The 27,988-nt window shown below is 38.7% G+C and overlaps 1 protein-coding gene across 2 annotated transcripts in view; it reads right to left on the minus strand.

Moving 5' to 3' along the window:
- NKAIN2 (sodium/potassium transporting ATPase interacting 2) overlaps positions 1-27,988 on the minus strand; it is a 1,181,035-nt gene that overhangs the window by 143,451 nt on the left and 1,009,596 nt on the right. For both annotated transcript variants that reach the window (NR_198871.1, NM_001434919.1), the window contains exon 4: positions 25,515-25,715. Coding sequence is in view for 1 of the 2 variants with exons in the window: in NM_001434919.1 (NP_001421848.1) it covers positions 25,515-25,715 (201 nt within the window). In the remaining variant the exon portion in view is untranslated. The remainder of the gene's footprint in view (positions 1-25,514; positions 25,716-27,988) is intronic.

Raw genomic sequence — 27,988 nt, forward strand, 5'->3', positions numbered from 1 at the left:
CCCAGACCTTTCTGCACAGTGACTATTTTTCCCACTTGCTGTGAAGCAGGACAGCCGCCTCTTTTGTCTTTGCTCTTGAAGCCAGTGCATATGCTTGAGTGGTTGAACAGAGGCCCGTGTTGGCTCTTTTTGTGCTAAAACAGGAGGGAGATCAAATCTGATGCATACCCTCTGGTCAAGCACCGCCTCCCACAAGGCTGATTACTGTGTGATGGGCTGCTGCCCTGCTCTCTCACACCATCCTCTAGATGGGGTTCCTAGCTCTCTGAGCCTTTCATGTGGAATCCACTTGGTAGACGTATCACCAGATTCCCTTCTTCCAGTGAACTCTATGCAAAAAAATAAAGAAAAAAAGGAAAACAGCTTCTCTGAATGGGGGAAATATTGACCTGTGGGCAGTACAGGAGTGACAGAGATTCAGATCTGGACAAAGAGATAATTCAAACATATATAGGTAATGTAAAGTAGTCTCATTAAAAAGTCCACATTGAAATACCTGGACTTATCCTGGTGGCTCAGCAGTAAAGAATCCACCTGGCAATGCAGGAAATGCAGGTTTGATCCCTGGGTCAGGAAGACCCCCTGGAGAAGGCAATGGCAACCCACTCCAATATTCTTGCCTGGAAAATCCCATGGACAGAGAAGCCTGGCGGGCTACAGTTGCAAAGAGTTGGACACATCTTAGTGACTTAAACAGCAACGTCAGCATCCTGTCACCCACAGGCACAGAAGTTTTGTTTGCCAGGATGACATTAAATGGGACAGGAACATATGATCCTTTTTCTGCTAATGGAATGTGACTGCAGTAGTGAATTAACACTGTCTTCTTACGCTGCATTCTGATTCAGTAAATAGCAGACATGATATGTCACCTGTCAAGTGTTTACTGATGTTTGTTCTAAAATGCGTATGAGGAAGAGGGTGAGTGGGGAATCAAGGCTGATGTTGATCAGAGAACAGTGTGTATTCCCTGCTCAGAGCGGAATGCTTATCATGACACATGCTGGCTGCACAGTCACACTTATCACCACCCACAACTTCAGAAGCACGACAGGATAGCTTTGTGGGCACTGCTTGCTTGGCAGATGCAGTTTGATATGTCAAGTGCAGGACCTTAGGAAAATGGAGGAAATACATTTAGCTGGGTCTTCTTGTGTGGGGTGATTAGAGAAGCTTTATTAATCTTGCCTCATAAAATTTTTTTAAAAAACATTATTTTATCCAGTTCATAATTCTCTGATGAGAATCAGTCATACTTTCAAGTGGGAGCATATCAATCTTTATGTTAGAGAACAGTGATTTATGTTGTCTTTAAAATGTAGCTTAAGAGGAGAAATTTCATTCAAGTCAGCAAATTGTGTTTATATTCTATCACAGGTGTTGGGAGTCTTTTTCACCCCGGATTGACATGACTTTAAATACTATTTGGCATACACAATTCTTTTAAGACTTAGTTCTGATTTGACACAATAATGTCCTATGGTTGGGAATTCTTACAAAGATATTGGCCTCTGCTTATAAGAACTTTGTGTTGCATAAGTGTAAAGTTAAAAAATTTCAGCTAATAAAAAGTTTTTAATATTTACACCTCTAGTCAAACATTGTGACCCTTTTATAAATCATAAATTAATACTGTGATCACTTTTGTGTGGATGGTATCAGCGTCTCCTTTAAATAACCTTTTTTGAAGTTTTCTAACAAATCTATAGCATTCTCCATTCTACACTGGACACTAGTTATGAAAATTTGGTATCTCTCTGGTCATAGCTCTCTGGCTATTTAACAATTAGCCATTTCCTGATAATTTGTCTTCTGAATCTGTTCCCCATTTTATTTAAGTGGGTCACTGATCATTTTTATTTCTAAAAGAAAACTTGGATTAATACACAAGGCTTTGGGGACTGAAGTATAAATCTTAGCTTTCTTGTAGGATATGCACGTTCTTTGCCAGTGTTTGCTTTTCTCTTTACATTTCTCTGACATTTCCCTTGCCTTTCCTGTCATTGTTCTCCTCTCTCTGTTTCTTTCACTGTGTTTCTCTTTCCTGCAAGTTTGTCAGCTTCACTGGTGCTCAAGACATCAAGGCTGAATTTCAATGATCTCTCAAGCTTTTATTTCTATTTCTGGTTTCTCACCTGTTTATAGGTGAGGGTGCTTAGAAGGATAGAATTACAAGAAAAACAGAAGCTTTTCTCACATGGAAAGGAAGTCAGGGGGATTCTAAATTTTATCCAATTACAGACTTTCTAAGCATTCATTTTCTCTGTCTCCATATGTCTCAATCTCCTCTCTTGCTTCCCATCTATAGCAGCAGAACATACACTATGTATATACCATGGCCATATGCAAAGTAACCAGAAAGGAACAACATCAGTAAGGTAACTACCCCTCTGAAAATGACATCATTCTACCCAGCTGCCATCAGTCAAAGGCTGTGAAGATCTTTATCTGAAAATACCAATTTAAGTTACCAAATTAACAATAAATCAACATGATGCATCAAATTATTCTATGAACTTAGAAGATTTGAACAGCATATAATCTATATTCATTCAGAAATTTTTTTTTCCTAAATAACATTTTCCCAGAAAGGAAGTAGAAGACAGTTCAGTGATGTGATCTTTATTAAACAAGATGATATTAGTGGGAGGTGGGAAGGATGGAAAAAGGATGTTAAAACAAATTGTTACTGCTTTATAGTTGGTCTTGAAAATAAATAATATGTAAATAGGGCTCTAGGTCTTATTTCTTATAGTGTTAACAGAATAGTAAGTGAATAACAGAGACAGTGCAATGATTTGGAAAAAATATAGAGCTTAGAATATGACTGAGTTGTAGCTTAGTCTCAACCACTAACTGATGGGCTAGCAAAATGAAGGTTTTTCATAGATATGCAGCAAGGATATATGTACTGTTGGGTTCTTATTTCTATACATAAACACCTCAGTTCAGTTCAGTTCAGTCGCTCAGTTGTGTCCGACTCTTTGCGACCCCATGAATCTCAGCACGCCAGGCCTCCCTGTCCATCACCAACTCCCGGAGTTCACCCAAACTCATGTCCATTGAGTCAGTGATGCCATCCAGCCATCTCATCCTCTGTCGTCCCCTTCTTCTCTTGCCCCCAATCCCTCCCAGCTTACTCTTAAATTGCTTCTTAGTTAAAGTTATTAACTAAAATATAGTCACAAATCAGGAAACCTGAAAAAACACTTCAGCATCTAAAACATTTCACCAATCTTATGTACTTTGTTCATGGGGGAGACCTTTGTTCTCTGACCCAGAAATGAATTACTGTTTTTTAAAATAATTCTAATAGTCTCAGTTTTCCTATCCACAGAAGACTGAAAATAAGATATAGAAGCTGGAGAAACAGTAAAAGATAATTTTGATCAAATGAAGCAGACATAAGTCAAAAGACAAAAAAGGAATTATGACCAACCTAATGGAAAAGAACAGACCAAACTATAGATAGCATATATAAGAAAACAAAAATTTTTGTCTATATCTGTGTGATTTCACTGGGATGACCCAGAGGGATGGTATGGGGAGGGAGGTGGGAGCAGGGTTCAGGATTGGGAACACGTGTACACCTGTGGCAGATTCATGTTGATGTATGGCAAAACCAATATAATATTGTAAAGCAATTAGCCTCTGCTGCTGCTGCTAAGTCGCATCAGTTGTGTCCGACTCTGTGCAACCCCATAGACTCAGCCCACCAGGCTCCCCTGTCCCTGGGATTCTCCTGGCAAGAACACTGGAGTGGGTTGCCATTTCCTTCTCCAATGCATGAAAGTGAAAAGTGAAAGTGAAGCCTCTCAGTTGTGTCTGACCTTCAGCGACCCCATGGACTGCAGCCTTTCAGGCTCCTCCGTCCATGGGATTTTCCAGGCAAGAGTACCGGAGTGGGGTGCCATTGCCTTCTCCGAATTAGCCTCTAATTAAAATAAATAAATTTAATTTAAAAAATAAAATAAAAATATTTCAACACATTTTCAATAGGTCTTGATTATGTTGTCATATTTCAAAATGATTCACTAAATAATGTCTTTATTGAAGGTCTACTATGTAGTATTTAGTTGCTTAATAAATGTTACTTTTAATTATTAAATAGTATTTATGAATAGTATATAAATATTTTAAGGTTAATATTGTAAAGTTCATATTGAAGATGCAGAAACTGGGAACTGTGCAGTTATTTGCTCAAGTGGCAAGAGGCAAGTGGCAGAGATGAACCTAGTGTTCTCAAAAACAGCACATTGTCTCCTTTATCTGGCTTGAAAACAATTTTTTTGAAAGATAAGAATTATATCCACTTTTCCCTGTTTAATAAATCATCAAAATATGTCACATATTTTAGTACCATTCCTAAGAAAATCATTACAGTCACTTATAAGAGTCTTCTAGTCAGTATGGTGAATGGAACATAAACAGGAATTCCCTCAGGCAAAGTATAATTACAATGAAAGTCATGGCTAAGTTTAAAAGACAGAGAAAACTTCACCTCCAGTGAACAAAATGGAATTAAAACCAAGACAATGAATGGAGCTGAAATTGTGATCTTTTGGGGTGTGGATATTTAATATGCACCCTAAGAAGAAGAGTTTTACTATGCAATGGGAACTGGGATCAGAAGACTCAGATATGTGCTTTCTTCCAAAAAGAGAAAGGAAATGGAAAGTGGCAGTTTTGATCATGAATGGGAACTGACTGAAAGAGTGTCCTTGAACTGTAGGTAGGTGAAGCCAATCACCATGAAAGAACACATATTTTCAGAATTTAAATAACCGACCCAGGGATTGAACTCGGGTCTCCCACCTTGCAGGCAGACGCTTTAACCTCTGAGCCAGCAGGGAAGCCCAAACAATTTTTAGAAAAATATAAATTATCAATTTCTGTAATTTCAAGAAGCAATAGAAAATATGACAGTCTATATAACAATTGTTGTTGTTTAGTCATTAAGTCATGTCCATCTCTTTTGTGATCCCATGGTCTGTAGCCCACCAGGCTCCTCTGTCCATAGGATTTCCCAGGCAAGAATATTGGAATGGGTTGCCACTTCTCGAGCCAGGTATCAAACCTGCACTTCCTGCTTGACAGGCAGATGCTTTACCACTACCTAGACATATTAAATCCATAGTCAGAAATCTGTGCCTTTATTTCATTTCCAACACAGGCAGTGGGTCAAAATTTTTTTCAGGTGATTTAAATAAACTTTGAATATACAGAAATTGTCTCTGTGATATGAACTCTTCCAGGTTGTTGAAAAAGAGGAAGTACAGTCTAATGCTTTTTGAGACTCTAGTATGGCCTATGGAGAAAGCAATGGCACCCCACTCCAGTACTCTTGCCTGGAAAATCCCATGGACGGAGGAGCCTGGTAGGCTGCAGACCATGGAGTCGCAAAGAGTCGGACACGACTGAGCGACTTACAGTTTCACTTTTCCCTTTCATGAATTGGAGAAGGAAATGACAACCCACTCCAGTGTTCTTGCCTGGAGAATCCCAGGGACGGGGGAGCCTGGTGGGCCGCTGTCTACGGGATCGCACAGAGTTGGACACGACTGAAGCGACTTAGCAGCAGTATGGCCTAACCACTAGTGCCACCTGGGAAGCCCTTAATACTAAGAGTAGTGACAAATTATACAATTATAGAAAATCATAGTTTAATTTATAAACACAGATTAAATATCCCAAGTAAAGCATCAGATTTAATCAATTTATTGATAGCAAGAGAACAACAATATGAAAATATATGATTCTTCTGAGGAATGCAAGGAGAGTTCAATTTATAAAGTTTGTCCCAATTAGACACATTAAAGATTCAAGGAAAAAAATTAGATGATCATCAAAATAAATGGAAAATGTTTAATAATTTTCTGTATACTCTTAACAAAGAAGGAAGAGAAGGAAACTTGATGTATAATATAAAACAAAAGCAAAACATACCCAGCAAATATTACCCTTAATATTAAAATTTAGAGCATTTACAATAAAATCCAAAACAAGATGAACATGCCAGATTCTTGCTATTAGATGTATAATTTATTATTATGTTAGCAGATACAAGAAGACCACACAAAGATGTAAGGTCAAACTAAAAGGTAGAAGACATTATCACAATTTGCATATGATAATCCACCTGCACTGAAAATCCAAGAAAATCTACAGGCATGCTTTCAGAACAACTGAGTTCAGCAAGGTTGCTGGACGCAAAATAAACATTATTCCTAAATCTCAGTATATATGGTTGGAGACAGTAATAGAATTTTTTAAAAAAAATCAAGCTCATAGTTGTAATAATACTTCAGATACCTAGAGATGATTTCTAGGTACAGTAAGAGCTGTGCTAGCCTTTAATGGAGATAATTATTAAATGTATTGTATAATATATAAGAAGAATTGAATATTATAGACCTGTGACATTTTTAGTTGGAATAATCAAAATGACAAAAGTAATTTCTCTCTGCTCCACATTGTAAGATATTGTTTATTCCTTAATTAATTTTTAAACTTAGTGTAACTTGCAATACTGTTTTTCATAGAACTTGATCACTAATTTAAAATTCATATGGAGGAATCAAAGCCTATGAAGAGACACTTGGTTCTGAAGAAGAAACAGGAGTGAGCACTTCCTTGATCAGATATCAAAGCATATTACAAAGCTGTAATTATTAAAGAAGTCAGGCATAAATACAAGAATAGTCAAAAAATCAGTAGAACAGCTTAGAGAGCCTGAAAACAGACCAGGCATATAGGTGAACGAAACAACAGAATTAACAAACAGTGGAGAAATAAAGGATTGTTCACTAAATGATGTTAGGACAACTTTCTCTTCTTATGGGAAAAAATCAATTAGGTATTGTTCAAACATCACACTAATAAAGAAAACTAAATGTAAAATAAAGAGGTAAATGTGAAAAGCAAATGCTTAGAATATTTGTTTTAAAACAAATATAAGTTGTGTTTTTGAGATACCTAGATGGGTAAAAAAAAAGATCTTCATGACCCAGATAATCATGATGGTGTGATCACTGACCTAGAGTCAGACATCCTGGAATGTGAAGTCAAGTGGGCCTTAGAAAGCATCACTATGAACAAAGCTAGTGGAGGTGATGGAATTCCAGTTGAGCTATTTCAAATCCTAAAAGATGATGCTGTGAAAGTGCTGCACTCAATATGCCAGCAAATTTGGAAAACTCAGCAGTGGCCACAGGATTGGAAAAGGTCAGTTTTCATTCCAATCCCAAAGAAAGGCAATGCCAAAGAATGCTCAAACTACTGCACAATTGCACTCATCTCACACGCTAGTAAAGTAATGCTCAAAATTCTCCAAGCCAGGCTTCAGCAATCTGTGAACCGTGAACTTCCTGATGTTCAAGCTGGTTTTAGAAAAGGCAGAGGAACCAGAGATCAAATTGCCAGTATCTGCTGGATCATTGAAAAAGCAAAAGAGTTCCAGAAAAACATCTATTTCTGCTTTATTGACTATGCCAAAGCCTTTGACTGTGTGGATCACAATAAACTGTGGAAAATTCTGAAAGAGATGGGAATACCAGACCACCTGACTTGCCTCTTGAGAAATCTGTATGCAGGTCAGGAAGCAACAGTTAGAACTGGACATGGAACAACAGACTGGTTCCAAATAGGAAAAGGAGTATGTCAAGGCTGTATATTGTCACCCTGCTTATTTAACTTAAATGCAGAGTACATCATGAGAAACGCTGGACTGGAAGAAACACAAGCTGGAATCAAGATTGCTGGGAGAAATATCAATAACCTCAGATATGCAGATGACACCACCCTTGTGGCAGAAAGTGAAGAGGAACTCAAAAGCCTCTTGATGAAGTGGAGAGTGAAAAAGTTAGCTTAAAGCTCAACATTCAGAAAACGAAGATCATGGCATCTGGTCCCATCACTTCATGGGAAATAGATAGAGAAACAGTGGAAACAGTGTGAGACTTTATTTTTCTGGGCTCCAAAATCACTGCAGATGGTGACTGCAGCCATGAAATTAAAAGACGCTTACTCCTTGGAAGGAAAGTTATGACCAGCCTAGATAGCATATTGAAAAGCAGAGACACTACTTTGCCAACAAAGGTTCAAGGCTATGGTTTTTCCTGTGGTCGTGTATGGATGTGAGAGTTGGACTGTGAAGAAGGCTGAGCTCCGAAGAATTGGTGCTTTTGAACTGTGGTGTTGGAGAAGACTCTTGAGAGTCCCTTGGACTGCAAGGAGATCCAAGCAGTCCATTCTGAAGGAGATCAGCCCTGGGATTTCTTTGGAAGGAATGATGCGAAAGCTGAAACTCCAGTACTTTGGCCACCTCATGCGAAGAGTTGACTCATTGGAAAAGACTCTGATGCTGGGAGGGATTGGGGGCAGGAGGAGAAGGGGACGACAGAGGATGAGATGGCTGGATGGCATCACTGACTCGATGGACGTGAGTCTGAGTGAACTCCGGGAGTTGGTGATGGACGACAAGGCCTGGCGTGCTGCAGTTCATGGGGTCGCAAAGAGTCAGACACGACTGAGCGACTGAACTGAACTGAACTGAGATGGGTAAAATCTTCCTTAAGTAAAGTTTAAAAAGCACATATCTTAAAGGAATATATTTGAGAAAATTTGACTGTATCAAGATGATATATTTTTCATGATGGAAAACAGTGTCAGTGGCTCAGTAGTGTCTGACTTTTTGCAACCCTATGGACTATAGCCCACCAGGCTCCTCTGTCCATGGGATTTTCCAGGCAAGCATACTGGAGTGGGTTGCCATTTCTTCCTCCAGGGGATCTTCCCTACCCAGGGATCAAACCCATATCTCTTATGTCTCCTGCATTGGCAGGCAGGTTCTTTACCATGCTCGCATCACCTGGGAAGCCATGATGGAAGTCAAAACAAAGTTAAAAGAGAAGGGAAAGATTGGAGTAACAATAACCTCAAAAAAATGCTTTTCAGAATATTTTTAAACTGGAAAATATTTCTCAAAACTTGAAAAACAAAGGTATGACTAGAGAGTTCATAGGAAGTAAAACTTAAATTTCTGCAAAGCATATGAAAAGATCCCCATGTTTCTGAGTAATTAAGGAAATTGTCCTTGGAAGGATAGTTATGACCAACCTAGATAGCATATTGAAAAGCAGAGACATTACTTTGCCAACAAAGGTCCATCTAGTCAAGGCTATGGTTTTTCAGTGGTCATGTATGGATATGAGAGTTGGAGAAGACTCTTGAGAGTCCCTTGGACTGCAAGGAGATCCAACTAGTTGATCCTAAAGGAGATCAGTCCTGGGTGTTCATTGGAAGGACTGATGCTAAAGCTGAAACTCCAGTACTTTGGCCACCTCATGCAAAGAGTTGTCTCATTGGAAAAGACTCTGATGCTGGGAGGGATTGGGGGCAGGAGGAGAAGGGGACGACAGAGGATGAGATGGCTGGATGGTCTCACCAACTCTATGGACATGAGTTTGAGTAAACTTCGGGAGTTGGTGATGGACAGGGAGGCCTGGCGTGCTGCGATTCATGGGGTGGGAAGAGTCGGACACAGCTGAGTGACTGAACTGAACTGAAGGAAATACACATTGAAACAAGTGGCAATGCCCACCCCCAGGTTATTGAAAAATTTGAGAGTCTAACTTTTCTTAGTTTTTGAGGTTCTTGACAGGAAGAGAGCTATATTAGGATTCACCTTGGTTTTGATCATTTCCTAATTGACCGGTAGGCATTTAGAGGCATCTGCCAGTGGCAGTACAAGTTAGGGGCTGAGGGTAAAAGGACAAATGGAAAAAGAAGATGGGAGTGGTGATTTAGGGGATAAACCAGAAACTGGGGAAAAAAAATGCCAGTGCTGGCCTATTTTTTAGAAAATGGGACCTGATATAAAGCTAGCACCAGATGTATAAAGATTTTTTTTCTTCTGAAATGACCTGAAGAGTGACCGGTGTTTTTAATAAGCACAATCACTGCAGATGGTGACTGTAGCCATGAAATCAGAAGACAATTGGTTCTTGGCAGGAAAGCTATGACAAACTTAGTGTGTTGAAAAGCAGAGACGTTACTCTGCCAACAAAGGTCTGTACAGTCAAGGCTATAGTCTCCCCAGTGGTCAGGGACTATTGTGAGAGCTGAACTGTCAAGAAGGCAGAATGCCAAGGAATTGATACCTTATAACTATGGTGCTGGAGAAGACTCCTAAGAGGACCTTGGACAGCAAGGAGATCAAACCAGTCAATCTTAAGGGAGATCAACCCTGAATATTCACTGGCAGGACTGATGCTGAAGCTGAAGCTCTAATATTTTTGTCACCTGATGTGAACCTCTGACTCACTGGAGAAGTCCCTGATGCTAGGAACGATTGAGGGCAGAAGAAGAGGACTACAGAGGATGAGGTGGCTGGATGGCATCACCAATGTGGTGGACATGAACTTGGGCAAACTTTGAGAGATGCTGAGGGACAGGGAGGCCTGGCGTGCTGCAGTCCATGGGGTCGCAGAGAGTTGGACACGACTGGGTGACTGAGCAACAACACTCAAATCTTTTTTTTTTAACACTCAAATCTTGCTGAACTCTTCCCAAGATCCCTACATACTAAAAACAAATGATTAATATAGAGAGCTTCTTCTAGTTGGAGGTCACTTTTAAAAATCACTTTGACTCTTATTTCTTAACTATTTAAAAACTTGCTCTGTGATTACAAAATAAAGCAAAATGAAAGTGAAATGGGATTACATCATGGGTGGAATTTGTAACCAAATTTGCATCATGGGCCTTCAATCTCACCCTGGACAGAGGATATAAAGGATCATTGTAATTTACCCTTTTGCTGAATTGGAGCTTGGGCAAACCTGCTGAGAGAGGGGTTGAGGAAATAATCTTCATTTTTCTTCCAGCCAGAGTGAACAGTTCCATCTCTGGAATGTGGGAGCAAAGCCCTCAGCCAAATGGAGATACCTAAGTTTGGCCTGAGACATTATGATAAAAGTAATCATCGAATGTGTTGAACTCTTCAGCTAGTCTCTGTTTTTGGTGTTTTGCAATGTTCATAGATTTTCGATTAAATAATCAAAGTACTGTCTGATGCAGAGAGGCCTTTTTAAGATTGGCAGACTAAAATCCAGTTAGTTGGACACACTTGCTGCTGCTGCTGCTAAGTCACTTCAGTCGTGTCCGACTCTGTGCGACCCCATAGACGGCAGCCCACCAGGCTCCCCCGTCCCTGGGATTCTCCAGGCAAGAACACTGGAGTGGGTTGCCATTTCCTTCTCCAATGCATGAAAGTGAAAAGTGAAAATGAAGTTGCTCAGTCGTCCCCGACTCTTAGCGACACCAAGGACTGCAGCCTACCAGGCTCCTCCGTCCATGGGATTTTCCAGGCAAGAGTACTGGAGTGGGGTGCTGTTGCCTTCTCTGGGACACACTTGCAGAGTTGTATTTATTAGTGGATAAGGCTGTCATATTTAAACTGCTGACTGTACAGAGACAAGACTCGGCAGTCATGAAGGCTTATGCTCTTTTCTTTTAATATTCCCCAGAGAGCCCTGAAGAATATTGGTATACTGTAACAACTCATTAAAGATCTAACTGACTCTTAGTTCTGTAGCATGTAAGTATGCTCCAACTAAAGAGCCTCTTTTATTCTTTGAAACTAGAAGTATTTCCCTTCCTTCTTCCAAAGTTTCAAGGATATAGAGTTAAAAGCACTGTCCCATAGTCAGAAATTACAAAGTTGACTGAAAAGGATTCAGAAGTTGACATAATTTAATAAAATCCAGTCTGGGAGTTATTTTCCAGAAAATTACCTTTAATATGTTAGAAATGTGAAAGAGATGGAAGCAGTTCCTACATTAAACATTCTTGGAGACACTGTTGGGCAGGAATTTATTTTGTGCCCAGTAGTCTTAAAAGCCATCATCTTAATGATGAAGGTGGAGATAACAAAGGAAAGTGAAGTTTCCTGACTCACAAGATCTGATTTCCTCTATTAGCTGGAAGCATGCATCATTGCAAATTTGTAATTCCTTCATCTCGCTTCTCTGAGTCCTGAAGCAATAGTTACCAGTCTTACCAAAGAGTCCTAATGAGCCACAAAAAGATGGTTAACAAACGTTTCTCCTACAGATTAAGGAACTAGTCAGTGGTAGATGAGTTAAGAATGGTATTCTAGTTCACCTCTTAAATATTTAGGAGTCCCCCTCACCTTAAAATATGTTCATCGTCAAGACAAAAGCAAAATTGCTGCATAATTCTTGGTGACCAATCTAATCCTAAAGGTAACTGTCGCTCTCTGTACTTAAAATGACCTCCATCTGTAACTACCTGGATTGCCTCCAGCATCATCTATAATTTAATTCTATTTTTCCCAGCTCACCTAGAAGAACTCAAAATGAAATGGTGACTTTGGTTTGTGAGGTCAGAATCAATAGCCATTAAGAGAATGAGGAGATTTTTAAATCTAGGGGAAAAGCAAGTACTTAAAATACCCCTTGCATCAGCCTCAAAATTCTTGGTACTGAGACAATGCAGACATGGCAGACTTCATCATGATGCAACAGCTTTTGGCTTCCCCGGTGGTGCTAGCGGTAAAGAACCCACCTGTCTACTCAGGAGACTTATAAGAGATGTGGGTTCAGACCCTGGGCCGGGAAGATCCCCTGGAGGAGGAAATGGCAACCCACACTGGTATTCTTACCTGGAGAATCCCATGGACAGAGGAGCCTGGTGGGCTACAGTCCATAGGGTCGCAAAGAGTTGGACATGACTGAAGCAACTTAGCACGCACACATACAGCTTTAAGGCCTGGAGAGATAGGAGTTAATGCACGAACTGATTGTCAGTCAAAATAAGAGCTAACGTTCAGCTTTCAAAGTGTTTCAGACTTGTGTGGTGCAGTAGGAGAAACCAAGAGACCCAGCAGAACTACTGAAATAGATGAAAGCTGTAGATAAGAAGAAAATTCTGTGTAAGCTAAGTCTGTGAGTTTCTCTAATCATGTCATTGGCATCATGTAAATGCCAGGCACCATTTATATACAGCTTAGATACAGCAGATGTTGGCATTTAAGTATAGGTTGCTCTGAGAGAAAATTGCCCTTGAATGGAAGAGGAAGTATACTGTCAGAGAAAAATGATTTTCTCAGTTAACAGTTATAACCCCAATAATAGAATTGTTGTCAACCAGAGGTTGTGGGGTGGGACAGGAGGAAAGATGTAATGATACCTCAATTCCAATCGAAAAAGGAAAATCAGCTTCAGTTAAATTGCGGATATGTGGGTTGTATACATAGAACCTTCTCCTCCCTCTCTCCTCAAACCTCAAGGCTTCATGTTAAATGGAACAAATCACATCCTTCGTGGTTCTGCTCTGTTTGGTACAGCTGCTTGCTGCAGGTGGTGCCCTAAAAATACATTGTTTGTTTATTTTGCAATAGAGCAGTCTGCAGAGTGGTACCTAAAAGTGCAGCAGCTCCCTTTCCTTTCTGTCAGTGAACCAAATGATGAAAGACTGAGACCCCTGTCAACCTAGCATGAAAGGACCCAAATAAGAGGCACAGGTACTGCCTGAGGCTCTGCTCCTGATGAGTTCCATTTTCTTTGGATTCTTGAAGCAAAGCTGACAAGCAGACTATCTGTCATCAGAGTCTCTGACCGGGTTTCAGTGAAGTAAAGCCAAGCAACACACCACCATTGTTGGGAGAATCATTGTATTTCTCTGGAAATTAATATCTGCAAGCATATGGGGTCTAAAGGGAAGGAAAAAACCTGTAATGGATCACAAAAGGAAAATGAAAGCAAAGATTAATCTTAGGTCAGTGTTTACATAGATGCCTTTCAGTTGAGCCTTCAATGCTTTTTTATTCATTAATTTAAACGATCAAATAATTGTCACAGCCAGACTGACAAGGCACTCAGTTTACTGTTTACTGTTGTTGAACACAAAGCAATAACTTCTATTTGAAAATGTTTTACACATGAGAGTTAAAATAATGATACACAAAATCATATTTTCCTTAATATTATTCTAGACTTTCCCGATTGGATGAAACCATAAAAAGACACTCACCAAAATTTCAAGGTTTGCATGAATTAATTGACATAGAGGGGTCACTAGTGATAATGAGTCATGTCAATCCAACTTTGGCAAGATATTGTTTACTGTAAGAACCTTACTTAATATTAGTGGGATTGTGATGAATAGATTTCACAGTCTGATGGATGATAAAGTAAAATGTTATACTAGAAGGGATTTACTAGAAAAAGCTTGAAAACTATTGACTTAATCAATCAAATATTTCTCTAAAATTCAGTGATATGGAAACGCCCTGGATTATTAACAGGGATGGAGCCATATTTGCAGTTAGCATTAACGCAAACAGTCACATGGGAAAGAACTCCTTCATTAAGTATAATACAATATGATGAATAGTTAGGAGAATAGCAGTGAGAAACATATGGCATGAGAATTGGTTTTGACTCATCGGGTTACTGCTTGAGAGAAATTTAACAATGGGTGGGAGTTGGCACAGATGTAGCCATGGAGCCACGAGGACAGGCCTCTGCACGAAAATAATGACTGGAAATCGTGTACCCAGTCTGGAGGACTGTGTGGGTGGAGAACAGTAGGGCTTAAAATCCTATTTGTAGGACTGGTAAAAGCAAAGGGTTTGGAGAGATTATCACAGATGGTACTTTTTCTACTGTGTAAACAATATTTAGCTTAAGTGTGTTTGCCCATATATTTATTCTTTTTTACTCGAGTATAACATACTAGACAATAAATTATCTCTTGTATTACAGGTATCATTATAAATCATTTTTACTTCCTTCTTTTGAGATGACTTGCTGTTATTTAACAACTATAATGCATTCTACTATTATTAACTCTATCACTATGTGTAGAAGTTTCTGTGAAGAAGACATTTCCATCGAAGATGTATTTCTCAAAAATGTGTACCATAATAATTGATCATGACTGGAAAAACATCTTAAAGGCAGTGATGTTATATATGACCAGGGAAGATGGTAGCCTTTGTTGAAGTTCAACAGCTTGTCTTGTTTTCAAAAATACTCCATTTTACTATATTTTCATATACTTATTTCTTTCTGAAATAATTTATGACTATAAAGTTAAATATAAGAAATGGGATTCTACAGGGTTTACTGTATAATACTCTATGGAGGTAATTTCAACTTTAATATTATTCAAGAAAACCCAATTATTATTGATTTATCATAGGCTATAATCTTCTCTACCATGTTAAATGTATTGGTATTTTTATTCCACGGTGTTTCTAAGCATTCTGATAGATCAAGTGATATAATGTGATAAATCAAGTGATATTATATTATTGCTTTGGGGGTAAGCAAATGCTTCAAACATTACATATAGAAGCAGATACTGCAATCTGATGATAATGGTTGATATGGGATAAAACTTGCCCCTGTGCTGGCTGGTGTGTTGTTACACTAAATAGTATCACACTGGCTTTAAGAATCATGGTTCTATCTGGGGAGTAAGTAAGCTTAGTAGGATTCAGTTCAGTTTTGCACACACTGCGAGTGAACCTGACGAAATAATAGTGTTCTCCAGAGCAGTGGAAGAAACTGAGCTAAGGAGAAAATAAATATACCACCTTTATTGTTTTCAAGGCAATTTCTTAGACATTATCTCATCTAGTTCATAATTACAAAATAGTTTATTATACAGCTGGGTGTAAAATTTAAGGATTGTTACTCCCAGACTGTGAATATTTTACCTGATAGTTCTGAACTTGCATGTAGGGAATACTAGTGGATATTAAAGGCAAGAAAAAAAATCTTAGATTTAATTTGACTTTAGAGACTGTTCAAGTTCTTGTGCTCCGTTTGTTCACAGACTCATGAAACTGCTCACCAGTATACAAGGACACCTTTCAGGAATAAAGCAAAATAAAATAAAGAGCGTGATAACTGATTGTTCAGGGTTTATTTTTACCAAAACTTGATTGACATCTGTGGATAAGACATGAAGGTGTTATGCTCTGAAGTGATTATGTTCAAGTGAATTTGTTATTTTCCAGAGAAATTGAGAGTAGAGTAGAAATTTAAACATGTGCCCATTTCAGAAGTATCCATTGGTCTCGATATTTCTTACTGTCAGGGGTAAATCCAGTTGGGGTTCTAAACTTGGTTTGTAGAACATCATTTATGTGTTTTAGAACACTCAGTTGTACCAAGAAATGTCCTTTCCCAATTCTATTTAGGTCTTCCCTGGTGGCTCAGATGGTAAAGAATCTGCCTGAAATGTGGAAGAGACCTGGGATTGATCCCTGGGTTGGGAAGATCCCCTGGAGGAGGGCATGGCAACCCACTCCAGTATTCTTGCCTGGAGAATCCCCGTGGATGGAGGAGCCTGGCGGGCTGCAGTCCATGGGACTGCAAAGAGCCGGACACAACTGAGTGACTAAGCACAATTCTATTCACCACCTTCATTCTACTAATTAAGCAACTTTGTCCATTGGAAAAAATCCCCTGTTTACAGTTGAAATTTGATTCTTCTTCTCATATATTTGTGATGATTTGTATAAACTATTCTGATGTTACAGAAAGACAAATCACATTTATTTCCTTTACTGACAAGCAGGTCTGTGTATCTGAATACCTGGGAGAACGGGAGTTGAAACAGTGTGTTTAATATTTGAAGGCAAGCAGCAAAGCTGTTGAACCATTCTGGGATCTAGGAAAGAAACTGAGTGCTTGTCATTCTGTCCATTTCCATCACACGCAACAAGCCATTTTGTGCTAAAAACTTTTGAACAGTTTTGGACATTGGACTAGAATCAGAAGTTCTACACCAGCTCACTGTTCAATGTGGAGGAATGGTAAACAGTGTTTAAGTACATGAATTCGGTATTTGACCACAGGTTAGTTATGTGAGTAACTCTTCCCTGTAGCTCAAACGGTAAAGAATCTGCCTGCGATGCAGGAGACTAGGGTTTGATCCCAGGGTCAGGAAGATCCTCTGGAGAAGGGAATGGCAATCCACTCCAGTATTTTTTTTTAATTAATTAATTTATTTTAATTGGAGTCTAATTACTTTACAATATTATGGTGTTTTTTGCCATCAGATCAGATCAGTCGCTCAGTCGTGTGCGACTCTTTGCGACCCCATGAATTGCAGCACGCCAGGCCTCCCTGTCCATCACCAACTCCCGGAGTTCACTCAGACTCACGTCCATTGAGTCAGTGATGCCATCCAGCCGTCTCATCCTCTGTTGTCCCCTTCTTCTCCTGCCCCCATTCCCTCCCAGCATCAGAGTCTTTTCCAATGAGTCAACTCTTCGCATGAGGTGGCCAAAGTACTGGAGTTTCAGCTTTCGCATCATTCCTTCCAAAGAAATCCCAGGACTGATCTCCTTTAGGATCAACTGGTTGGATCTCCTTGCAGTCCAAGGGACTCTCAAGAGTCTCCTCCAACACCACAGTTCAAAAGCATCAATTCTTCGGCGCTCAGCCTTCTTCACAGTCCAACTCTCACATCCATACATGACCACAGGAAAAACCATAGCCTTGACTAGATGAACCTTTGTTGGTTTTTTGCCATACATTGACATAAATCAGCCACCACTCCAGTATTCTTGCCTGGAGAAGTCCATGGACAAAGAAGCCTGGAGGGCTACAGTTCATGGGGTCGCAAAGAGTCAGACACGACTGAGTGACTAACACACACATACACAACTAGTCATATAACTAATGTGTTTGCCCCTGCAGTACAGGAAGGGAAGTGACTCTTAAGGCCCAGAAAGGAATTGGTAGAACAACCAGAACTGTGGTACCATCTTGACCAAGCACCTTGCTTTTCTATGCAATTCATATTTGAGGAATCAGCAATAAAAGGAAAGGGATGGGACTAATATTTCTGGAGAAACTTTTGAAAAACATACCCACCTCTGCCCTGCCTCAGACAAAAGGACAAAAAATTTCTAGAAGTATATTATGTTTATAGTAATCTTTTAAACAGCTAGGTAAGTAATTCCTAGTGTCAGCTAGCATTAGCAGTCTGGGCTTTAGGGGAATGTATGGGGGATCCAAGACCGCCCTCTCAGCACTACCTGAGAATTAAATGCCTGCATCTTGTGCTGTGGCTCAGTCTGTAGGGACTGGGGAAGGAAGGGAGGAAAGAAGGAACAGAAAGAAAGAACGAAGAAACCACTGCTTTAGATTAATGGCCTCCAAACATTTTGGCTCCTGCATACCCTGAAATAAATTTTTCAAAATTCCACTTGAAACTATGTGGGCTTGAAACTATCTACATTTGAAATTCATATTTGATATTTTTCATCATTAGTTTAAATGGCTTCAAAAGCACTTTATTTTGGCATAGTATACCTATCAATGTATTTTAAAGATATATTATTTACTCTTATATATCCAGTGGAATTTGAATACTGCTATGATATGTTCACTTTCTTTCATTTAAGAACACATGTACACACTTCTATAATGATGATTATGTAAAAAATAAAATTTCATTTTATGTCCATTTTTGATTAATACTAGAATGGGATGGAGTTTAGCATGAATTCTATTCTAGTTGTTTTTGTATTAGGTATTTATTTATCATAAATATATAATATAAATAAATATTTATTATATATAATACTATAAATATAAATATATTATAGATATTTATGGATAATATATGGATGATGTAAATATAAATATATAAATATATTATAAGTGATATATTACATAATATATTAGGTATATATTTATTTAGGAAAAATATTGTTCTTTCAAAAATAGAGAAGTAGTGAAGGCTTTTTGTTACAATGACATCACTCAGCTTCTGCAGGTTCCTTGAAATTGGGTGCCACATTTACATATTTACCTATCATAAGAATTATTTCAAGTAATCTACCAATTGTAAGTCTATGAGGTTTTCCTTCAGTTTTAATGGAAGCAAAGAATTGGAAAGTTCTTGATTTGCAGCAGCAATTTCTGGGAGGTATACAAAGAACACCACCAAGATAAAATAAACAACAATTATACTTATAACTCTTTCTCATAAAGGCACCTAGATTAATCTGATGTATATAAAACTTGTGGGAAATATTTAATTTCAATATATTTGTTGATAAAATATTTTTGTCCATGAAAATATGTGCCTCAAGTGTATTTGAATCAAATTATGGAGCTACAGGTTGTGTCCTGTGATTTCCCCTGTGCTTCTGTTTTGAAGCTTCTCTAGAACTCGTTGACAAACAGTGTTCCATATGCTTTCTGCTAGATCTTTGGCTGACTTACCTAACATAGTGATGGGAGATGCATGTCAATTCAGCAGCTTTCCAAGTGCTTCAGTAAGAGAGAAAGTATACAATTTCCTTATTTTTGCTTTTATAAAAAAAGTTTTGATTTTAATATCTGTGTGTTTTGCACCTTTTTTTCTCCCCTGATTTCATTGCACTCAAGCACATTTTAATGAATGCCTTAGAAATGCTGAATCACTGTGCCATTCTCCTGGGTCCCTAGATTGGGGGATAGAGGTGGAGAGGGAGATTTCCAGATATAGATTGCAAGACAGAGCTCCGTATTTACTTCCTAAATATTTGGAGTTGACCAGGTGCTACTACTTTACAGCTGTGAAAGTTAAAATGTTCGTTAACTCTTTCAAAATCAGTAAGTTTAAAAGCAGACTGTGCAAAGCACCGCTGTTAACACTAGTGTTTTTGAAAATCTTAAAGTTTTCTCTGTCAAAGATCGTTTAGGAATCTATTTATCTCTAGATAGGGCTTTGTGTAACTCACTGTCCAAACTGTAACATTTTTTGAGAGTGAAAATAGATACACACACACAAAAAAATTATGGAGCTACAGGTTTGGCTAATTAGTTTTTGCAAAATGACAATTTCAGTAACGTAAATGGCCAAATCATTTTTCATTGCATAACAGACATACCAGATCAAACTTACATTTTGTCTTAAAAACACTGTCTTAATTTTTCAGCTCAAATATTTCAAATGTCATCCTTGCACTTCTGAATACAACAATAGCTGAGTATCATCTGCTCACACCATTTTTCCCACTCACTTCTTTGAGATGGTGCAAGTTAACAACTTAGATTTAATATTTGCCATTTTAATAGCAATGTCCAAGGATAAGTGAAAATCAGAATCCAAATCTTTGAAAATCAAGCTTCCATGGATGTGTTTCCAGATTATAGGGGAAAAAACAGCATGAGCAATAAGGCCCTTTACTCTCATATATGCACCACACACTTCAGCAACATTCAGAGAAACAACATGTGCCATTACCAGAACAACCCCAGGTCAACTTGGATAAAGTTTGCATTTAGAATTTTGCAAATTTCTTCACCAGTGTTATTCCTAGGCAAATCCTAGCAAGCCAGATAGCAAATGTATATCATTAACTGGAAACAATTGGAAACATCTGTTGCTGCTGCTGCTAAGTCGCTTCAGTCGTATCCAATTCATGTGTGACCCGGTAGACGGCAGCCCACCAGGCCCCCCGTCCCTGGGATTCTCCAGGCAGAAACACTGGAGTGGGTTGCCATTGCCTTCTCCAAACTCTATCCATTTGAAAGGCACATATTTTACCTTCAAAATTTGTTTCACCATGGTATGTTGAACAATTATTTCCATCATTTCAAGCACTCTACAAAGTTTTATAGAGAATAGATGTAACTGAAGGATAAACTTGGCATTGAACCTATTTTTTTTAGCTATGAACTGTGTACAGGAACCTTTTACAAAGTTTTCTGTGACTTCCCTGCTAATTTGTAGACAGTTTCTAAACCAGTTTTAATGGCTGCGGGAAATAGTAAGCTTATTTATGTTTTTACCAATATCCTCTACTGGTCTCTTAAAAAATTAATAGTCAACTTGCTTAGAAGTGTGTCAGAAGTAAAAGAAATAAAGGAAAACGAAGCCTAGCAATTTTGGTTGGAGAACTTCATGTTAAATTTAGAGATATTGGTCCTTTGGAGGTAGCTAGAGAAGAAAGGGATTTTGTCTTCCAATGAATTATCTGAATATGTTTCAAAATAAAAAGTTACTTCAGTTATTATGATAAAAGTTTCCCTTAGTGGTTCATTTATTTACCTTTCTTTGTAAAACTACTCCCTTTTCATTGTGTTGGTTACAGGAAGTGAGGTGTGTGTGTAATACAAATAGAAGGGGAAAAGGTGGAAGCAGTCACAGATTTCCTCTTCTTGGGCTCTAAAATCACTGTGAATGGTGACTGTAGCCAGGAAATTAGAAGGCGATTACTTCTTGGCAGGAAAGCTATGACAAACCTAGACAGTGTGTTAGAAAGCAAAGACATCACTTTGCCGACAAAGGTCCATGTAGTCAAGGCTATGGTCTTTCCAGTAGTCATGTGCAGATGTAAGAACTGGACAATAAAGAAGGCAGAGTGCCAGAGAACTGATGCTTTTGAACTGGGGTGCTGGAGAAGACTCTTGAGAGTCCCTTGGAAAGCAAGGAGATCAACCAGTCAGTCCTAAAGGAAATCAACCCTGAATATTCTTTGGAAGGACTAATGCTGAATGCTGAAGCTCCAATACTTTGACCATGTGATGCTAAAAACTGACTCTTTGGAAAAGACCCTGAGCTGCCTAAGATTGAAGGCAGAAGGAGAAGAGGGCAACAGAAGATGAGCTGGTTGGATGGCATCACTGATTCAGTGGCCATGAACTTGGGCAAGCTCTGGAAGATGGTGAGGGACAGGGAACCGTTGCATGCTGCAGTCCATGGGGTTATGAAGAGTCAGAAATGACTTGGTGACTGAACAAAACCAAATACAGATGAGGTATATATACCTCCCTTCCCCTCACCCATGGAAGACATAGCTAATTAATAGTGGCATTCTTTGCTACTGAAGAGAAGTCTGAATTCTGGGGTTTCATGAATCTGCTACCCATCAGCTGATGCTGGCATGCTGGTTTAAGTCTGTTTTCCTATCCTTGGTACTGAGAAAAACTTAGATTAGCATGTCTGCCCTCCACATGTACTAGCTAAGAAATCTTGGGAAAGGCTTTGAGTCTGTCCTGCTGCCCTCCCAGGACAGTTATACAAATCAAAAGATTAAATTCCCGTAAATGCATTTTGTAAACCGTACAGTTATAGTCACATTTTCTGAAGAAATCAGGTTCATTGTGTTGTAATGTAAACAGCATCATCTCTTTAGTTTGGCTCCTCCTGGGCTCTTTCCATATGTATTTATTTTATCTATTTTGTAGGTGCAGTTTTAAAAAAAATTTTTGGATTTTATTAAAACTGTGCACACCTGTATTCCCTTTGTACGTGATATCTGATCCTAACTAGAAGAAAATGCTGCTGGAGAAGGAGAACGCTGGAAACCTCACACCTGGCTGATCATTATGATGCTGTGGCAGTCCTTTCTGCTCGGCTGGAGGCTGTGTGATTAATAGCCTCTCTTCCCAATTATGTGGATATTATACTCTTCTTCCTTTGGCTGGAGATGGGAGATATCTTATGAATGTGCAATGCAAATGTGGGCTTTGTGAATGCTAATTTCAAAATCAGCTAGGAGTTGATTGGCAGGAAACCGAACAATGGGGTGACAGGCGTGCCAGGGGTTAGGAATCTGTGAAAGAGAGGCTGAGTGAAGGTGGAGAAAAAGAGCTGGAGAGATTTGGAGTTAATCAAGAGCCGTTGCTGGAACAGCAGCCATTTATGAAAACAGATCTAAGCCGGATATCCTGGAAGAGAGGGTAGCTTCAAAGACAGGTGAAAGAGAAGTGTGGGAGTTTAGCCGACTTCACAAAAAGCAGGACGGAACTAAGAAGCCAAGATGATGCCATAAATGCCACAAACGTATTCTCTGTACCACATTCCCAAAGTGTGTCTGTCTGCCCTGGGTGTGTACCCTGAGGAACCATGCCCATTTCTGACCTTGACAGCCTCAAGGTCATTTGTTTCTCTAGATGCCAGCAGGGAGCATCACTCAGGAAGCGTTCACTGGACTGGACCGAACTAAACATTGGATTGTCAGGAAGATGATTTGAGGAACAGGAGAAGGGGAGAGGCAGAGATTCAAGCCACTGTTTCATCCCTTGTTGTTGTTCGGTCACGAAGTCGTGTCCGACTCTTCGCAACCCCATGGACTGCATGCAGGATGCCTTAAACACAGCAAAAGAAGTGATCAGAATGACTGTAGGAACATTTAGTTGGAAGGCTTCTGCTAACTGGGCAGAGCAAATTGTTCAAGATCAGCCCTGTTTTGGTTTGCATTCTAAAACACCAGTTAAGATGGGCTAGGTTTTCTATATAGCAGATGCTTTCAGCCCAAGGCTGGCTAGGCCATAACAAACCCAAAGACAGAAAGTGTGTGGAAACTTTTCCAAAGAAACTGGCTTGGGCTGCTGACTTACTCTCTCAGGTGATCCAGGCAGCATAGCAAAAGAACTACCCCAGAAGGAAGAGCAGGTGGAAAGGGCAGAGGTGAAGATGCCACATCCTGTGATGACCTGCTCAAACTATTGCTCCAGTCAGCTGGGGGACGTGTAGACAGGAGGATAGAGAACCAGCAGCTTGATATATTGGTCGCATCTGCTCTTAGAGACACTCCATCCATCTTCTCTACACTCTAGCCACTTTGCCTTTACAGATGATTTTTACTTATGTAAAAATATTTTTTTTCGTTGGGCAGTATGTCAGCCTTAGCACATGCTTCCATGTCCAAATGTATTTCCTCAGCAAATTATCTGTGAACCAGAATTTCAGGGCAGTTTAATAAATCTGCGAGTATAGTTTATTCATACACACATTCATTCAAATAACTCTCTAAAATAGTCATATATTTAACTATCCATGCACACAGACTATATGTTTACATCATTCTTGATGATATTTGGAAGTTTTCCAAAAATTATGGATACAGTTAAAAAAAAAGATAAAAAGGGAGTTTCAGGGAAGGAACATTTTCTCTAAAATTCCTCTCTAACATGTAGGAAGACATTTTATCTGTCACTAAATACCAGAAATATTTTACTTTTCCCATATGAGAATGAATGCTTCACCTAAATGAATTTTACATTATGAAATGACTAGTTTCATTCCATCAAATCTCACTTTACTTAAATATAATAAAAATGAACAGTTATAGAATTTAAAACTATCATAGGAGCTTTTTTTTTTTTTAATTAAGAAGTGCTTCAGGTTGGACACATTCAAGGGAGATCACTCAGTGCTTTAGCCAAGAACGTAATTCAAATATTGTGGAAATAATTTATGCTGCTTCTCAAATATTTACAGTTCTTCCTCCTTTCTGGCTGAATTGTGATTGGGTAGGAATCTGTATCTAGTTCTGGACAATGAACTACGAGCAGTGAGCTTCCTCTCTCAAGTAGGAGCATTTTTGTGCCAATGTAGACACTTCAGATCTCTTCCTGCCATCTGGCATGGCAACCATGATGACTGAGATGGTGGCTGTGCTCCTAGCCTTGTTTCCTTAGCGACCAGTGATTGGTAAAACTTCTTGCTCACCCATAAGAATAAACCTTTATGGTTTTTAGTCACAGAAACTTGGGAAGTGTTCATAGCACAACATATATAGTATATAATTATATATGTATATGCATGTTCATATATATTCCTCATTAAAAAATATAATAACTATATATATTAGTTATATAATCTAATACACACACTCATGTACTTTCTTTTGAAATTCCTGAAGAGTTTTATATGAACCAGCTGGTACCATTCTACCCAGAATATTTTATGTCCTGTTATTTAAGAATTGTGAGTTACTGTCATTCTCAAAGTAATTAACTAAAGAAAGGTAAAAAGAAGATTCTACTTGTATTATTTGTTGTTAAAGATTAAGACTGTGCACCTCAACTGAAGATCTATATAGAGTCTAAGAAAATACACATAGATCTGCATACATGATCTGTAATAAGTGGAGACATGTATAATAAAGTTGCCTTAACTTTATGAATCCCACAAAATTACACATTTAGCATTAGCGAAAGTTCTCACGAAAGGAAGGTATTTATCTCTTTATCATAGGAATATAATGTAAAATAATGTTTTATATAACATAGTAATATATTATACAAATGTGTTCTATAAATATACAAAAGCAAAGGAATTATTTATAGCTCCAACTTTCTTCCTGTAGAGGGAGCATTATTTATTGGCAGAATACTATGAAAAATAGGAGTGTGATAATCTAGAAGTAGAATTCATAGAAAAGCTGAATTGTTTTGAAAAAGAGAGACGGTGATAAAAGATGATGGATGGTACCTGGGGGAAATCTAAGAAGAAGATTTTAAGGGAGAAGGGAATTCCCAGAATTAGCAGCATACCCAGAAAGAATCACTCAGTCCACGACATAGCCTGGTTTAACCTGACAAATCCCTGTTAAAAGTGGCGGTGATTAGGAAAAAGCACACAGGCACCTTCTACCTACAGGTTCCAACTGCGTGTGCTGAGTATACACAGAAATAAAACAGTTCGGGAAACACTAGGAGGAGTGGTTGGCTGTCAACACTTACTGCGAGGACAATCTGGAGGGAACTATGAGCCACTTCTATATACTGGTACTCCAGAAAACACCCTGAGACCGTGATGTAGCGATGGTCTTCTGGGGCCCAGTCTGGGGCAGGAGTCACTGATGTCACCGTACATCCTGGTCCATTCTCCATCCACCAAGATCGGTGCATTGAAATATTAAAAGTCAGGATAAGGTCTGTTTCCTGCAAGAAGGCAATTTATAAGGATGAGAATTACTTCACAAATGTTAGCTTATTTGGACTGATGTGCTTTAGAGTTTCCCATTTTGAAATGTGTTTTTCCCCCTCCCCTTGCTGTATTTTATATGCACAAAGAGCGAGTGTGCTCAGTCGTGTCCAGTTCTTTGAGACCCCATGGACTGTAGCCTGCCAGGCTCCTCTGTCCATGGAATTTTCCAGGCAGGAACACTGGAGTGTGTTTTCATTTTATAGAAAGAAAAGCAGCATCTAAAGCCAAAGTTCCACCTGGAAAATATGTGTCTGTTAATTTCATTTATGAAGGTTTGCCTGACTACAATAATATAAATAAGAGTATTATTAGTAAAACTGTCAGACTTACATTGTTATACTGAAGAATCTTAGCTTTTAGAACTTGTAAATATTACAAAGGGAGTGGTTTTAACTATTTTGTCAACTGAAGTTCATCTTAAAAGTGCTATTTTCCTCTCCCTTAAAATATTTACCTTTTGTACATTTTTTAAGGGGCTTACCTGATGACTCAGACTGTAAAGAATCTGCCTGCAAATGCAGGAGATCCTGGTTTGATCCCTGGGTTGGGAAGATCTACTGGAGAAGAGAACGGCTCTCCGCTCCAGTATTCTTGCCTGGAGAGTTCCATGGACAGAAGAGCCTGGCAGGTTACAGTCCATGTGGTCACAGAGAGTTGGACACGACTGAAGTGACTAACCGCATTGCACATTTTAAATGTTAAAACTATACATCAGTTTGGCTAAATTTAACATAATATTGTGGTTAGTGGTAAAATATGTAAGACCTTTACTTAATAAAACAGTATAGCTTGCCCCTCCATTATTATTTTAGAAAATCAGGATCTTTTCGATCTTGCCCACTTCCACTATAAAATTGGTCATAATATTTCTTAGAAAATATCATTAGCAAATTATTGAAGGGTGAAGATAGTTAAGTCAACAACTTTAGATGAGGTACAGCCTGTTAGGGGATGTGCAGCTACAAATGGAATGAAGGTAGTGTCTGCGCTACAGAGCTTGAAATCACATACACAAATGTGGAGCTACCAGTAGCACAGGGACAAATGTTGTTTTCCAGGAAGAGAATGGTTAGAAGAAATACATCAGATACATCTTAGTATTTAACAAGTCATGAGGGAAGATGATTTCTAACAGAGAGGTTCAGTGGTGGAAAGGGAATTATTTGTTTCAGTGATAAAGCTGCAAGATAATCATAGATGCCAGCTACTCTCATTCCAAAATGAAGTGCTTAATAGAAAATATTAAGATATGTCCACTTAAACTGAACTTATGAAAGCGTTGAACATAACTAATCAGGGAATTTGGGGAGGGGAAAGAGTATTCTTTTAATGTGCTAAGTTGCTTCAGTCGTGTCCGACTCTCTGTGACCCTATAGACTATAGTCTGAGCTATGTTATGAGTCTCATCATCTCCATAGAGTGGTGGTAGGGAAGGGGATAATTTCTCTTTTCTTCAAGACTATTGAGAAAGGCTTCAAAATGTCCTTGGATCCTGGGAGATACAACAGATTAGTTTCTGACTCAGGCAAGATGAACTTCAAAATAAAGCCTATGACTGGAGCTACCTGTTACGTGGTCAAAGAGTCTGGTTTTTATTGCATTAGTTGATTTTTGATGGTGAATCAGTCTAGTATAAATCCCACTTGGTTGTGTTGTGTAGTTATTTTTGTACATTGTTGAATTTTGTTTGAAAACATTTTGTTGAGGATATTTGCATCTATATTTGTAATAGGTATTGATATGTAATTTTCTGTAATGTGGTTATGTGGCTTTGGCATTAGATTAACACCAACTCATAAAATCAGTTAGGAAGTTTTCCATTTGCTTCTATCTTCCAGAACAGACTGCAGAAAATTGAGATAATTTATTTCTTAAATGCTTGGTAGAATTCACCAGTGAACCCCTCTGGGCCTGGGGCTTTCTGTTTTGAAAAGTTATTAATTGATATAAATATTGAATATACATATTTATATTCAGTATATTTAATGGACATAGGCCTGTTTCTTCTTGTGTGACTTTTGGTAGTTTGTGACTTTAGAGAAATGTGTCTGTTTCAGTCTGTTTCATCTAGATTATCAATCTTGTAGACATGGAGTTCAGCTCTGTACTGAAGTCTCTCTTCTCTACCTTAGCAGTGAAAATAAAATTTGTCTTGCCATGTTTAACAAATGTCCAGTGAATTTTTTTCTTAACAGCTCTCATACCTTTCTCTTCCTTAATTTGCTCT

This window comes from Bos taurus, chromosome 9 (assembly GCF_002263795.3).
Source record: "Bos taurus isolate L1 Dominette 01449 registration number 42190680 breed Hereford chromosome 9, ARS-UCD2.0, whole genome shotgun sequence".
Classification (NCBI taxonomy): Eukaryota; Metazoa; Chordata; class Mammalia; order Artiodactyla; family Bovidae; genus Bos; species Bos taurus.